This window comes from Excalfactoria chinensis, chromosome 13 (genome assembly GCF_039878825.1).
Source record: "Excalfactoria chinensis isolate bCotChi1 chromosome 13, bCotChi1.hap2, whole genome shotgun sequence".
Lineage (NCBI taxonomy): Eukaryota > Metazoa > Chordata > Aves > Galliformes > Phasianidae > Excalfactoria > Excalfactoria chinensis.
The window spans coordinates 1,200,238-1,214,039 of record NC_092837.1 but is presented as its reverse complement, the minus strand read 5'-3'; the positions used below and the strand labels follow the sequence as shown (position 1 = coordinate 1,214,039).

The 13,802-nt window shown below is 48.3% G+C and overlaps 1 protein-coding gene across 1 annotated transcript; it reads right to left on the bottom strand.

Moving 5' to 3' along the window:
* Positions 1 to 603: 603 nt before the first annotated feature.
* SPRY4 (sprouty RTK signaling antagonist 4) lies at positions 604 to 13,730 on the bottom strand. The gene is made up of 2 exons (XM_072348158.1): positions 13,590 to 13,730; positions 604 to 4,087 (listed from the first exon to the last, which is right to left on the bottom strand). The coding sequence occupies exon 2, from the start codon at positions 4,039 to 4,041 to the stop codon at positions 3,148 to 3,150; it is 894 nt and encodes a 297-aa protein (XP_072204259.1). The 5' UTR covers positions 4,042 to 4,087; positions 13,590 to 13,730; the 3' UTR covers positions 604 to 3,147.
* Between the last annotated feature and the right edge of the window lie 72 nt (positions 13,731 to 13,802).

The following is a 13,802-nucleotide window of genomic DNA, read 5'->3' as shown; positions in this document are numbered from 1 at the left end:
GTGGTGGGAGAGCATTTGCCTGTGGATCCCTGCAGACAGGATGGAAAAGCCTGGGGTGTTCTGGAAGATGATGGGGAGCAGAAGCTTCATGCAGACAATTGGGATTTCTCTGCAGCAACCCCAATCTCTGCTGATGGGGACTGGCAGGCTGCACTGCAGCCCTCTCCTGTGTGCCGTGACATTTCTCTCCTGGTTGTATGCACTGACCAGTGCTTCGACCACTGGGCCAGCTCCAGTCAGGGAAAGAAAGCCAACAACTGCGCTCCTAATTTAGGATAATCGCTACAAACATTCTTCAGGATTTTTTTGTTTTTTAATAGATAAACCACAACAGCCACTTATATATTTAACAATATATATTTATATATATATATATAATTTCTAGATCAGTACATTCATCAGTACTTGCTTTTCTTCACAAACAGAAGAACTCTTACAATAGTAGACTTTCTAAAATAAATACTATTAAAATAGAGCTTCAAAATAAATATTCTATACAAAGAAATACCTTCTGTGGTGACTCCTCGGGGTGCACGTGTGGCAGGATGCTACCGGGGTGGGGGGGGCCTCAGTGTGGGGGGCAGAGGGGCTGGGGTGGGGGGGCACTGGGGGTTGTGAGTGCCAATTGCTGAGGCCGCTGCTGCAGCCCTCCCCATGGGTCGCATGGCACCAGGCAGTAATTCTGGGTAATGGTCTGCGGCCTGTGCCTGCAAGACCTGGGGGTGGCACAAGACCCAAGTACCATCAGAAGGGGAATGGAGGCATTGGGATAGGGTGGGAGGGGAAAGCAGGACCTTATTGCCTCTGAGCCTGAGCTGCTCTGAGCTGCAGAGCTGGCAGGGTCCTGGGGCAGGGGAGCACTGCTACATCAACCACTGCTCTAACACATCCACAAACACATTACAGTCTTCCAGCAAGTGGTGGGCTTACATCACAGCGGGATTTATATATTAAAAGAAACCAACAGAGAAGTAGTTTACAGCTATGTACAATGAAGGTAGAAGGAGCAGAAGCCTCGTTGTGCTGGGGAACGGGGCGGGCACGTGCATGGCACGGGGTTGGCACCGTGGTCACCACTCTGACATTGCATTTCCTGGCAGGAACCCTGCAGCTATCAATGGGATTTGCTATTGCAGATTTTCAGTATGGAACCCCTCAGGAACAGCCAAGGACAGAGGGTCAAAAAGGGGAGACGTGTAAGTTGAGGCCATTTGACTACTGCCATGGCTACTCCCATAGCAGCTGCCCCTCCTGCTGCATTTTCTGGCCAGATTGTATCTTGGGGAAATTATTTCTATTATTAAATACTTTATACATTCAACCAACATCTCAGCTGGTCAGGGGCTGGTTTGCCTCTTACATTTTCCCCTCTCAGTTGTGCAAGGTAATAGCTACAGCCCCACCTGCTTCCTTCTTTCTGGTGTCCCCATATGTTCAACACAAGGCTAAACCATAGGAGCTGGTATCTGGTAACAGACGTGTCCCTTTTCCTACAATTTATCACATACAAGCTAGCAAACACTATAAATATAAAAACTTTGTTTTTTTTGTTTTTTGTTTTTATCTCACCATTCATTAAATATCCACAATTAAACATAACCAAACCCCAAGTCATCCAAGGTAAATGGATTCCCAAAACAAAAGACACCAGACCTCCCATCAGCACACTCCTGCCAACCCCTATGCAGCAACTGCATTGCAGCCCAGCAAATGACACTCCTGGAAACGGTGCCCAAGCTCTGCCTATTGCTTTGCTAATTAGGAATGACATTTCACTGTCACTGCTGTGCATTTACTGAGGAAATTTCTTCTAGTTAAAAAAATAAAGAGAAAAGATAGACTGGATCCCTTTTCAGCATGCTATTAGTGCCTACCCATTTAGGACAGTGTTGTGTGCTGGGGCAGAGGTGGTTCATTGGCACCTTACAGCTGTCAGAGCAATGGAGTCACTGCCACTCCAGGGGAGCACAGCATCCCAGTGTGAGCACTTCTCTCTCTGAGCATCACAGGCAAATCCTTTACAGGCACTCCTGTCCCTCCCTGGATTTCCTTAGCATTTGCTCGTGCTAAAATAAATGTTACAAGCATTCTCTGCCTTTGTACAGAGGATGCAAAAGCTGAACAGCAGCAATAGAATTGGGGGAATGGGATGCGATGCACGCAAGTGCTGTTCTCCTCCTGCGTGAAAAAAAGAACAGTATCTAAAGAGCAAAGAGTGTGTCCCAGGAGAGGAGATACGGGGTGACGGCCTCATACAAATGCACCTATGTGTATCCTGCGCTTCAGTCTTTGTGGGTTGAGAGTTTTAGAGAAACAAATATGGAACATCTGAACTTCGCAGACTGCATTAACTCTGTCTTTGCTCCGGTGCCTGGGAGTGAGCACATGGCAGGGAAATGGGATTTGGGCCAGCTGTGTGCTGTTAGTGTAAAATCAGCTTTAGGTGGGATGAAAGCTGGCCTGCAGATTGGCCAGAACAGTGCAGTGCTGGGACATGGCTTGGACCTGTGCCCCATTCTGCTGAAGGCTCCAAAGCAACGTGAGCAGGTGGGCACACAACAGAGCACTGTGCCTAAATGCTGAGACCCCCACAGCACTGTGCTTTGTGTCTACTTCTGGTTCAGACCCTCTGAGGGAGGCAGAAAGCTTGAGGGAACAGCTTACTGCACACAGGTGGCCTTGATAAGGGAGTAGGAGGGCAGGGAGGAGAGAGAGCACTGCTTCCACCTGCAGCTGGAAGTGAACGTGGCTTAGGAGGGGAGAAAACAGGAGCCCCAGAATGGATGTCAGCCCAAGGCAGCTTTCTGCAAGGAGTGGTGGGAACTGTGTGTGCTGGTGCACTGGTAAGTGAACGGCTACGGGTCCTCATGGTAGGCACAGGGAGCAGCTGTGTGTTGTGTGCATCATGTTGTATGTGGGTTTGCAGGCTTTGCTCTGAGTGGCTGAGATTCCTCCTTTGGCCCTATGAAGTCAAATGTTGACCAGTTCCAAAACCCTGAATGACCCGAAGTGCTTCAGTTTGTAGAAACAGTTGCTTCTGCTTTCTCTGAAGGAGAAAGGCTCGTGTTATCCTCAGAACACAGGTTATGAAAAAACACAATTCCACCCCCTTGGGGAGCATCTGCCCCCTCCCTCCTTCCCCAACTATCAAAAGGGCTTCTCAGCCCTGCTGGCTTTGCTCTCGGGCAATGCCTTGCACATGACACTGTTTGTGTTCTTGCACCTGCAGCCAGGTCGGCGCAGGTGGTCGTAGCAGCGCTGGGACAGCTTAACACAGCCGGTGGCTGGCAGGTAGCAGAGCAGGCAGGGCAGCACCAGGGACACGGCGCTCATGAAGGCCCAGCGGGCGCAGCAGTTGGACTGGGAGCAGGAGCAGGGGTGGTCGGCACACGTGCCTTCGTCATCCTCATTGGTGCAGTGGTAGAAGACTCCCTTGACCAGACACATGCAGGTGGAGTAGTTGACCAGGCTCTGTGCCGAGCACAGGCATGCCTGGTTGCACACCCAGCATGATGGCAGAGTCCGGGGCAGTGCGCACTCCTTGCACTTGCATTTCCCACAGGCTTCGCACAGCAGAAAGTGCTTATCCAGTTCCTGAGACACGGGTTCCTTCAGGTCCAGGGGTTTGCAGTGGATTGCTTTGGGCTGGATGCGCACCGCCCTGGGCGAGGACTGCTCAGCCACGGGTGCTGGAGCCATGTGGTCCAAGAGCCTTTGGTCAGATGAGGTGCTGCTGCTGCTGCTGATGGAGCTGGGGCGCCCATTAAATGAGATCCAGGGGTGGGTGACATCCTGTTCGCAGCGCTGTGTGTGGCTCGGGGCTGCTTCATGGGGACCCCGGGGCCTCTTGGGGGCTGCTGGCAGAGGAGCGGTGGGGTTGTCAGTATAGTCGTTCTCTATGTGGGTTGTCTTCATCTGGTCAATGGGCAGGATGGTAAGAGGATGCTGCAGCCTCCCATAGGGGATCCGGCTGTCCAGCAGGGGCTGGACCATCACAGAGTTGGGGACGACGGTGATGTTGTGGGGAATCCGGGGCTCCATTGATAAAGCAGCCTGAGCACTGGTGAGGAATATGTTCTTAGGTGTCCTGTGGGGAGGAGAAGAGAGAGAAAAGGGATGGGGGAGAGAAAGAGCATGTTGTTATTGAGTTATCCTCCGACCCCAGCCCGAACAGGGCTCAGTGCAGTGACTTGTCATGCAAAAGCTCTTAGAAAGCCTGTAAGTCATGGAGAGGGAAGTCACAGAGCCTACCCAGGTGTGAAGTGCATTGCTTTCTTGGCTATTCTTTCCCACTCCGTACCCTTGACTGTAAGTGACACCGGTCTCGGTAGGGCACGATCACTGCGTGCTCTCCAATGGTTGTTTCTCATTTTTTCTGCTGGGACCTCAGGGTTACTGTGTATATTCACATGTATTTTGTTGGCAAACTGCTTGAAATGACTTATCTGTGTCTGGGAACTTCTCTCAGCTGACAATGACCGCTAACAAATGATGCAAGAGAGCGGCTCATAGGCACAAAACCTCGTTGGAGCATGGGATGTAACGTTTGCCCTGCAGCCCAGGCTCTTCATCAGCTGTGGGAGGATGGCTCAGCCTCAGGAAGCATCCATCCCCACCAGGAGCTGTTGGTTTAAGGCTACTTTTTGCAGGAGGAGGCAACTCTCGCTCAGCAGCTCTCTGGTTGTACAACAGCACTAGATTGAGTGGGGGGCTGGGGAGCATGCAGCCAGGTGGGGCTGAGCTGCATCACCTCCTGCAGGTCTTGGGCTCTTCTTCAAACCACGGAGCACATTAATATTTGGCTCCAGGGCTGTTTACCAGCTCTGCGAGCTGAGCCCTCTGTTGCTACAGTTTCTAATTTCATTGAAAGAGTGCAATTTATCCTGGAGGAGATCCAAAGATTCAACAGCAGCGTAGGACAAGAAACCACAGGAAGTAACTAAACTTAAATCAAAGAGCGGAAACTACTCGGTTCAAATTTAGAAAGTGCACATTGTTTTCTGGTAGATGTGCCATTTCCTTGCTGGGTGACCTTTATTCATAAATAATATCATGTTGGAGATCGGTTTAAAGAACTGGTGAGTAAAGCTTCGGAGCGAGTTACAGGAGGGGAAAGGCTTTGGTATCAAGAAGAAGGAAATGGGGAACTGCCAAAGGCATTTCCAGTTGTTTGCGTTCAGGCAAATAAATTAACCTTTTCCAACAGCACTAAAATGCCTCCATGCTACAGCAGTCTGTATGGGCTGAAACAAGTCAGGAGGGAGCCAGGACAGCAATCAGCTGGTATATGAGAAGTGCATGACTGAGAGTAAATGTGTATGTGCTCCTGTAAAAGTATGACCTCCCCTCCAAATGTAAAACAACTGCAACAATTGGAGCATGGGCAGCTACACAGTTTCGGAAAGAGAAAGGGAAAAATATTACTAGAGCCTGCTGTTATCTTTGCAAATAGTTGTTTTGATATTGGAGGGGCCGCAAGCACGTCAGTGCAGCTGTGATCAATGGGAGATGGGCTCCTGCAGGAGGAGCTCCGATGTGTGGGCAGCGCATGGCACAGCACGAGGAGGCAGAGTGCTCCTCTGCCAGCAGTGGTTACTGCCATGCAGCAATGGTGCTGCTCCTCTTTGCTGGTTAACACTCTCTGCTGGGCCTCAGTCATTCATCTGGGCTTTTTCATTTCATTATTCACTGACGCTTTGGCAATGAGAGCTTTTGAAACATCTATTTCTTAATTGCTGCATTTCAGAACTAAAGATCAGCGACCATTCTGACAACTGTGGGGATCGTGGAGGGGGGAAAAAAATGCAACATTCTTCTGGGCATCAGAACCCCACGTCACATAACAAACACTTGCAGCAAGTCTGAGCTCAGCAAAACGGTGCGTTCCGTCCCTGGGTGCTGTGCTCACAGGAAGGCCGCGGTTTCACAGCTGTTTCTTTCCTCTGAAGAGAGGCAGCTGTGCTGGCCGGGGCAGTCTGTGCAGCCGAGCTGCTGAGAGACGGGAGGTAATGGAAGGAAGTGGTGAGCGGAGGTGTGCCGTGCTGCTCTGTCTGTCTGTCCTTCCTGCTGCCTTCCAGCTCTCTATAACTCCAGAATAACCCCTCACATGTGGCTCTGTGCTCTGGTTGGATTCAGCCCCGCTTGCTGTGGTCTCTGGAGTTTGGTCCTTGTGCTGTAGGTTCAGACTGGATCTGTAGATCATTTACTTCGAGGTGTGCTGTGCAGAGCAGCGCAGTTTGTCCCACTCTTCTGGCCGTGTGGACAGACCTGAGGCTGACTGCCCCCGGACTGAGGCTCTGGCCCACAATGCTAACAGTGCTCTGTGCTACTGATTGTAACCAGACAGGTTGGTTTCCATCAGCTTTGGAGGTGGCCAGCAGTGGCCCACACTGTCTCATGAAATTACATCATCGTGTTAATTGGTGGCCATAGGTAGCAAGAATATCATTTCCAACCCCCCCAGACAAGCAGTGCTGTGTGCTCAGACACAGCTACGTGCAGAAAGACTTCGAAAGATAATGCTAATCGGGATTTCAGAGTTAATTATCACAGGACGGAGATGAACCCTGCACAGAGTACCCACCTTAGGATAGTTCATGCTGAAAATGTCATCTTTTTTTTTTTTCTTTTCTTTCTTTTCATTACAATTCTGCTTCAAATTGTTCTTCTAAGAGAACAAAATGCCTGTAGGGCAGAGCCCACATGTATTTGGGCTTGGGATGCTTTCAGGTAAAGCCTCTGGATCCAAACGAGATCCAGCTCTCCCAGTTCTCTTAACCCCTGCTCCAGACTATGTCTGTCTTACAGCAGCTCAGCTTTCAGACTCCATGTGCTTTCACGCCCACCAGTTTGACCCCACTCAGTCCCTCCTTTCTGCCCTGTCCTCGTTGCCGAGCAAAGCGTTCTGCAGTTAGCTGCTCTCACTTCATGAGTTACGTGTCAACAATGCACATCACTGGTATTTATGGGATTTTCCAAGGACGGTGACTATGCTGCTGCTGTGGCCTTGTTGCCAGAGGTCTCAGCAGTGCAGTGAGATTGCTGGTGACAGATCCAGGTCGCACATCTCTGGAGCTGAGATGGGTGTTGGGCCTGCCTATGGGGTCTGCCTATGGGAATAAGGATGACAGCTTATGGTGCACTCATTTCAGCTTCTGCATGCTCCCACAGGCACATCCCTAAAGCTACGTCTTTCCTTGAGCTGCTTTCAGTCTGATGCCTGCATCCTAGGAAAAGAGATTTTGGATGTAGTGGCAGGCATCAGTCAGTCCTACTGCCAGCTGTTAGCAGGTCGAACTCAGGGAAATGTGTGGCACTGTGAGGGGTACAGGGCTGCTGGAGCTGACTTGCAGGAGATGGGCCCTTCCCTCAAGCAGAAGAGGGATCCCAGGGATCTCTCATTATGAGCTTGTGTTGGAGCAGGAGCAAGTTGAGAGTCATTCTGCTCCCATGAATTCTTGCAGGCTGAGGTGTACCTGCTGGTTATTGTGTTCCTTGGGGGAAAAGTGTGGCAGGATGTGCCAGGATGGCTGGAACAAACAGGCTTGTGAAAGGCAGTCAGCCTGCAGGGAACTATGGGGACACCAGGTAGCTCCTGGGGAGGCAGGAATGTGATGTTTACTTATTCCTGTTCCATGAGGGGGATGCTGTGCCCTTCCTTGCTCCCCACCAGGATCATTCTGTGTATGGGCATTCACCAGTGAGGATGGCACTGCTGCACACAGTGGTACCAAAACCTGCTGCTCCTGCTGCGTTGCATCTCCCACCCAAGTGGTGCTCAGGGTGACCAGGCTGAACTTAAGCCCTTGACACAGAGCTGATGGGTACCTCGGCCCAAAGACCTGGGCCCACCTGCTCAGAGCAGCCTGCTGGGCTCTGCAGTTTGTGCTGCTGGCACTGGGAACAGAGCTCCTTCTGGCAGCATCAGTTTGGTAACGTTCAGAGATACTGAATTAATTGCTCGGATTGAATGGATTTATTTAGTGTAAGGAGATGTTGCATTTAGAGAAAAGTGTAGATTGAGGAGAGCAAAAAAAGAAAAATAGAAGAAATAACCAAGTAGAATAGGAGATCCAAGATACTTCAGCACTATAACTTCATAAAAGCTATGAAACTTGCTGCAGTGTCCTTGTAATCCATTGCACTAATTCAGTCTGGCTGGAAATAGCATTTTAATTCTGAGGAAAAATGCCATACACAATACTTGTAAACAAAATTGGTTAACCTTTGATCATCAGTAATTGCAAACATATTATAACATTAACGTGGGCACAAATTCACTGGATGCAATTGTACAGGCAATTTTCTGTAAGCAGGCAACAGGAAGGGCAATTCATGCGTATGTTCTTACATTGGGATTTGTTCATTCTTCAGAGCTAGGTAAAACAATGAAGCTCTTTTCAAAGCAGAAACGTCAACACAGTCCCATGCAGAGAAAATCTCTCCCCCTGTGCCATCCAGGAGCCGTGGAGCTGCTCACCACATACCATTCTGAAGTCAAAATATATTCCCTTTCATAGGATCTATGTTGGATTCGGAGGGTCAGCTCCGTAAATGTGCTGCAGTTCTCGTTTTGTCTCTCCGCCTGGGTATTGCCCATTTAAAATGCCTATTGTACAAGATAATTACAAATCCTCGTGTTGTAGGAAACCAGTGGGTGTTTTGAAGTCTTTTGGTGGTTGTTTTCAGATTCAGAAGTTTCGTAAGATTCTTTCTTTTGTCAAATGAAGTTGAAACAAAAGTGTTCTTATGTTTTAATAGGATTTTGGACTTGCCTCCATAATATTATGGAAAGCGACATCCTTGTGGGCAATTCTGTGAGAGAGCCACAATAACCCACAGGAAAGCTCATTCCTATTAATGTATTCAGAGCCATTTCTGCAATTGAAAGCAATAAGGTTCCGGCATTTTTATTTTCAAAGTGATGTGGGATAACTTGTCTTCCAGTTACTGAAAACAAAAAGGATCCCCAAGTACATATTTAATGAATGCAGATGTGCATGCTGTTCATAACTGTCTCAATTATATCTTAGTTCATGGCTTTAATATGGCCTCGTATGTTTAACAACTTTGTAGATGTGTGGTAACAAACAAATAACGAGAATAAAGGAATTCTGGTGTCCAGAATCAGGTCCTGAGTGGAAGCAATGCTGCCAGGTTGGACTCTGGGAAGCACTGATGAGAACCTGAAGCCCCTCAGTGCTCCATCCACTGAAGTCTGCAGGGAAAGAGGAAAATGTGCTCTGTGAGCTGGCTGGTGCCACACAGGACACGTTGCTTTGCTCCAGCCATTGCTGGAGAACAAGAGATTTTCAGCATGTAGATGCAGATGTGCTCACATCTGGGCTCAGTCTTAAATGCAATAGAAGAGCCCAGATGGGCTGCTTGGGGTCTGTTGTGAGCACAGGAGCAGCGTAGCCACCAAAATTCCCAGCACTCATAGTTTATGAAGGGCAGAAGTTCAGGGGTCACGTGACTTCTTCCTAAGCAAGATTTCCACTGGGACGGCTGGCACTGGGCTGCCCTTCAGCTTGTGCACCTCTGCTGAGCCCAGACCTGTCCTGTAGGGCTGGAGCTGCTGGGCCCAAGGCACCTTGCCATAATGACATGGGGTGGGAAGAAAGTTAACAGGGTCAGGAGAGTCCTCTTCTTCCATGCAGCTGGAGAAGCATTTCCAGCAGAGTAAACCAAATGTGAGTTTTCAGTAAGACCTTTATCACTATCTTCCAAGATGTTTCCAAGCTGTGAAGCATCGCAAGCTTTTGTGAAGAAGGGATGGGGAAATTACTGCAGAGAAATCAAAGGGCAAATCCTGACTGCTGTTGAGGAGAGCCTTCCAGGGTCCTGGAGCATTGTTGTGGCTCAGTGATGGCACAGAAACCCTGGCATCTTATTGCCCAACAGCTGGACTGCACCTCCTCCTGGCTATTGTCATTAGTCCCACTGTTGTCCACACACATTCTGAATTCCATTCTCTCAGAGAAAAGTGACAGCCATCTAATGGAGATGAAAATATTTGTAGCAACAGTGGCAGTAAATGCATTGTGGAAGTCTGCTTGTTTTCTTTACTCTAATGGAATAGATGATATTTTGAGACAGAAATGTCTCAAAATGGAAGAGAATCAAAAAAAAAACCCACAACAATAATATCTTCATAGATACATCTGAATACAAAGAAACTGTCATAATTGAAAACAATATACTTGAGCAGCTTGCTGTCAAGGGAGGCCATATATACTCCAAGGCCTGTGCAAGTTGGCACCGTTCAGAATCAATGGCAACCTGTGTGAATGGTCCTTCCTCTAATTTATTGCTACTTTTAGAATGATCATGCCTGCATTCTCTTTCTAGGGTGGTTTGGATAGCCTAGAAAATCTTATCCAGAACGGGTTCATCACTGCTACAGCCACAGCGCTTTTGGGCAAGCACAAAGGTGCTGCCTTCTGCATCTGCCAGCTCTTCCATTGGCAGCTTCTGGCTGAGGCTGTGGGCAGAGAGAGCACATGGGATGTGCTGCAGGCAGAGCCAGGGGACCCGGGCCAAAAGCTGTCCTTGCCACAAAGCAGGACTTGCAGAGAGAGGAGGGGGATCCACAGGGCGCAGCACAATATGGTGCAGGCAGAGCCCAGTCCTGGTAGGTGACAGAGGAGCATCTGTGCTGTGGATAGGGCAGAGAGACCCATGGCCCAAGCACCAGCACAGGGAGCTGCAAGGGGACAGCTGTGTCTTGGCCTTTGGGTGGCATTAAGGACATCTCTTCCCCCAGCCCTCTGCAGTGATGAAGGACGTGCTGCTGCTGCCCCAAGTGAAAAGGTTCAATAAAAGCTTTTATTGGGGGAGGGCTAGGCATGAAGCTAGAGGAGGCCCCTCAGTAAGCACGCTGTAAATGTGCAATTTGGAGCAATATGTGATATTGGAGTTCATTGGGACTGACTTATTCTGCCCACATTTTGAGTTAAGCAGTGAATTCTTTAAAATCAGATAAAACAACAACAACAAACAAGCTCTTTCCCACGAAGTGGGCATTGACATTAACGCAATATTTGTATTGATTCTTTTTTTCCCCCCACTGAACAGCCTTACCTACCTGAGGACAGCTCGAATTTTCTCTACTAGTAAGGAGGGAAAAAAAATTAGAAAGCTTTTTGGGGAAATCTGCCATTTTTCAAAGGAGGCACCGCACTGCACTGCACTCACGCCAGAGCTGGGAGATTCAGGAGCTGGGAAATGAGAGCCGGAGACTTCCAAGAAGCTGTCTCTGTCCAGCTCCAGTCTGTTCCTGTGGTGTGAGTGAATGAAGCACATTTTGGCCCGTGAACATTCAGATCTCCAGGGACTCAAATTTCTCAGTAAAGGCCTTTTATTGGATAAGAACATTTATTTTAAGGCCAGAAAACTGAGCTCAGATGTGATCTATTAAGCTAATGGTACCAAATGATGGCCATATTATAAGGATTTTATTATCCGATGGAATTATGTTCTATTGCGTTGAAAAGGAATAAACAAGCAACACTTGTGCGACTGCTTGCCTATAAAAAGGCAAGTTTAAGGATAGGGCTGAATCTGGAAAATCGCATAGCAATGTGATTAATGAATGTTAGGCTTTTATGGCCAGTATTTGGAAAACCATCAGAGCTGTGAATTAATTATTGCTGTAGTGTTGCAAAGGTGGTAGATTTCATTTCACTGGAGAGAGATTGCAGTTTGGTTTGGGAGGTGGTCGGGGGGGGGGGGGGGGGGGGGGGGGGGGGCGCTGCTTTTGGAGATGCAGCATTTCCCAGCGTGACCCACGAATTAGTCACGATTCCATTAAAACAGCTTTTGTTTTGCTGTTCCAGGAGGAGAGCAAATAATTTCTCCCATGCACAAACCTCACACAGAATTTCAAAAGGACTGCAGTGCTCAGAAATAGTCCATTTGATTTTACAATACCAACACAGAGTCCTTTCTAGCAACAGAAACACAGTAGCCCGTGGAAAACGGCACATTTATCAATGAGACATCCCCAGTGGGGTTCCAATAACTGAGAACAACTCCTCTTCCTGCTATCAGTCATTTTTATATGGAGAAGGGGGAAGCCAGTCATCAAGATCATTGTGATTCAGTGCACAAATTGTAACTTTATTCTTTAACACAAAATAAAGAGCAAAGGGGGGGAAGCCTCGATGTTGGGAAAGCTGCGTTTCCCTTTACCTAATTAAACCACCATTCCTAAGCTGACTTTTTTGATACCCTGCACCCTTAGCGTGGTTTGGAAGAAAGGCAGCAGCTGGAGAAGTTTTAAAGAATCTAGAACGTGCCTTTTGTGCTCTGGATTAATCAGTGATGTCTCCATTTCTCCGCCTTTCTTTCCTACACCCTTTAAAGCAGAAGTTGAATCCATAAAAGATATCAATCCAAAAATGAGACCCATCTCTTGGTCACTTGAGGAAAAATCATGACGCTTTTTCCTTCTGCTGATTAATGCTGATATTCATTTGCACTGTCATTTCCAAGGTCTGCATTTCCAGTCCCGCTTTCCTCCAAGACCTCCGTGCCTTTTATGTGCCCCGTCTGCTTTTTCCATTCCCCTTCTGATAATGAATTTTCAGAACATGTCGTCTCCAGCCTTGCCTTTCTCCTGTGATGCCGGGACTGGTACCAGAAAATAAAATCCTGGCTTATCTCTGCTACGCAGTTGGTAGAGAAGAGCAGCCTAAACACATTTCCCCTCCATCTATAACACATTCCATTTACCTTTATGAAATGATTCTATACACACATTTTTATTGCTTATTTAGCCTTTAAAATATAGAATCCATCCAGATTTAACACTGAAGTAGCCAAATGTGCAGCAAAACAGGGAACAGAACGATGATGGAATAAGGCATGAAGGCCAGGAAAAAAAAACACCAAACCAGAAAGACAGCTGTATGAAATAAAATACTGAAGAGCAAAGGTCAGACAGGAGAGACCTGACACACCAAAGCCTGATCTCTGGAGTGTCCTGTCATGGAGACAGCTCGGAACTCCATGACACCACCAAGGCAGAGGGCTTGGGGAAAAAGGAAATATACATAAAAACAGCATTCATATCCCAAAGCAAGAAATACCCAATTCTTATTTATCAGCCCAAGCAACCACACATTTATGACCGTTTTGCTGGAGAGAAAGGAGAAGAGGACACCTCATCACCAGGGAGAGAAGTGTTGCTTTGGTAGGAAAGCCCTGCGAATCACCCTGCCGCAAGTAGGGCCAGCGCTGCCTGCCACTGCCATCCCCTGAATGCAGATGTTGGGAGAACGTAGAAGAGAGGCATAAATAAGAAATACGGGAACAGAAATGTAAATTCTGCAGGAAAAGAGAGATTTCTTCAGACTGTAAAGTCTCCTCTGGATCGGGGAGCACCGGGCAGCTCCCTACTGTATATAATTATAGATAATTGCTGTTAGAAAAGTCACGGTGCAGAATACGCTTGCGATCAGCGATCTCTAAGGGGACGGACAAATCCATCTAGAAGGAGTGCGAGATTTTCCCTCGGGGAACAAGCTTGATTTTTTTCCCCGTTTAATCCACGTAACATTTCCCCCGAGCGCAGATCCTGCACTTACCCGAGGGATCCCGGCCAGGAGCATCTCTGCAACGCGAGCGGAGCCCTCCGGGACCGGGCTGGAGGGCGCGAAGCTGCGAGCGCGGCTCTGACAGCGGCTCCGCTGCCCCCGCTCCGCCGCGATGCTGCAAAGCCGCTGCCTGGGAAAATGGCTATTTTATGAATGGGAGGGCAGCGGCCCTCACTGCGCAGGCGCAGCCTCCCTACTCTATGA

What these genes read in the sequence shown, in the direction of transcription:
- SPRY4 (XM_072348158.1), bottom strand. Translation starts at nt 4,041, where the DNA reads ATGGAGCCCCGGATTCCCCACAACATCACCGTCGTCCCCAACTCTGTG.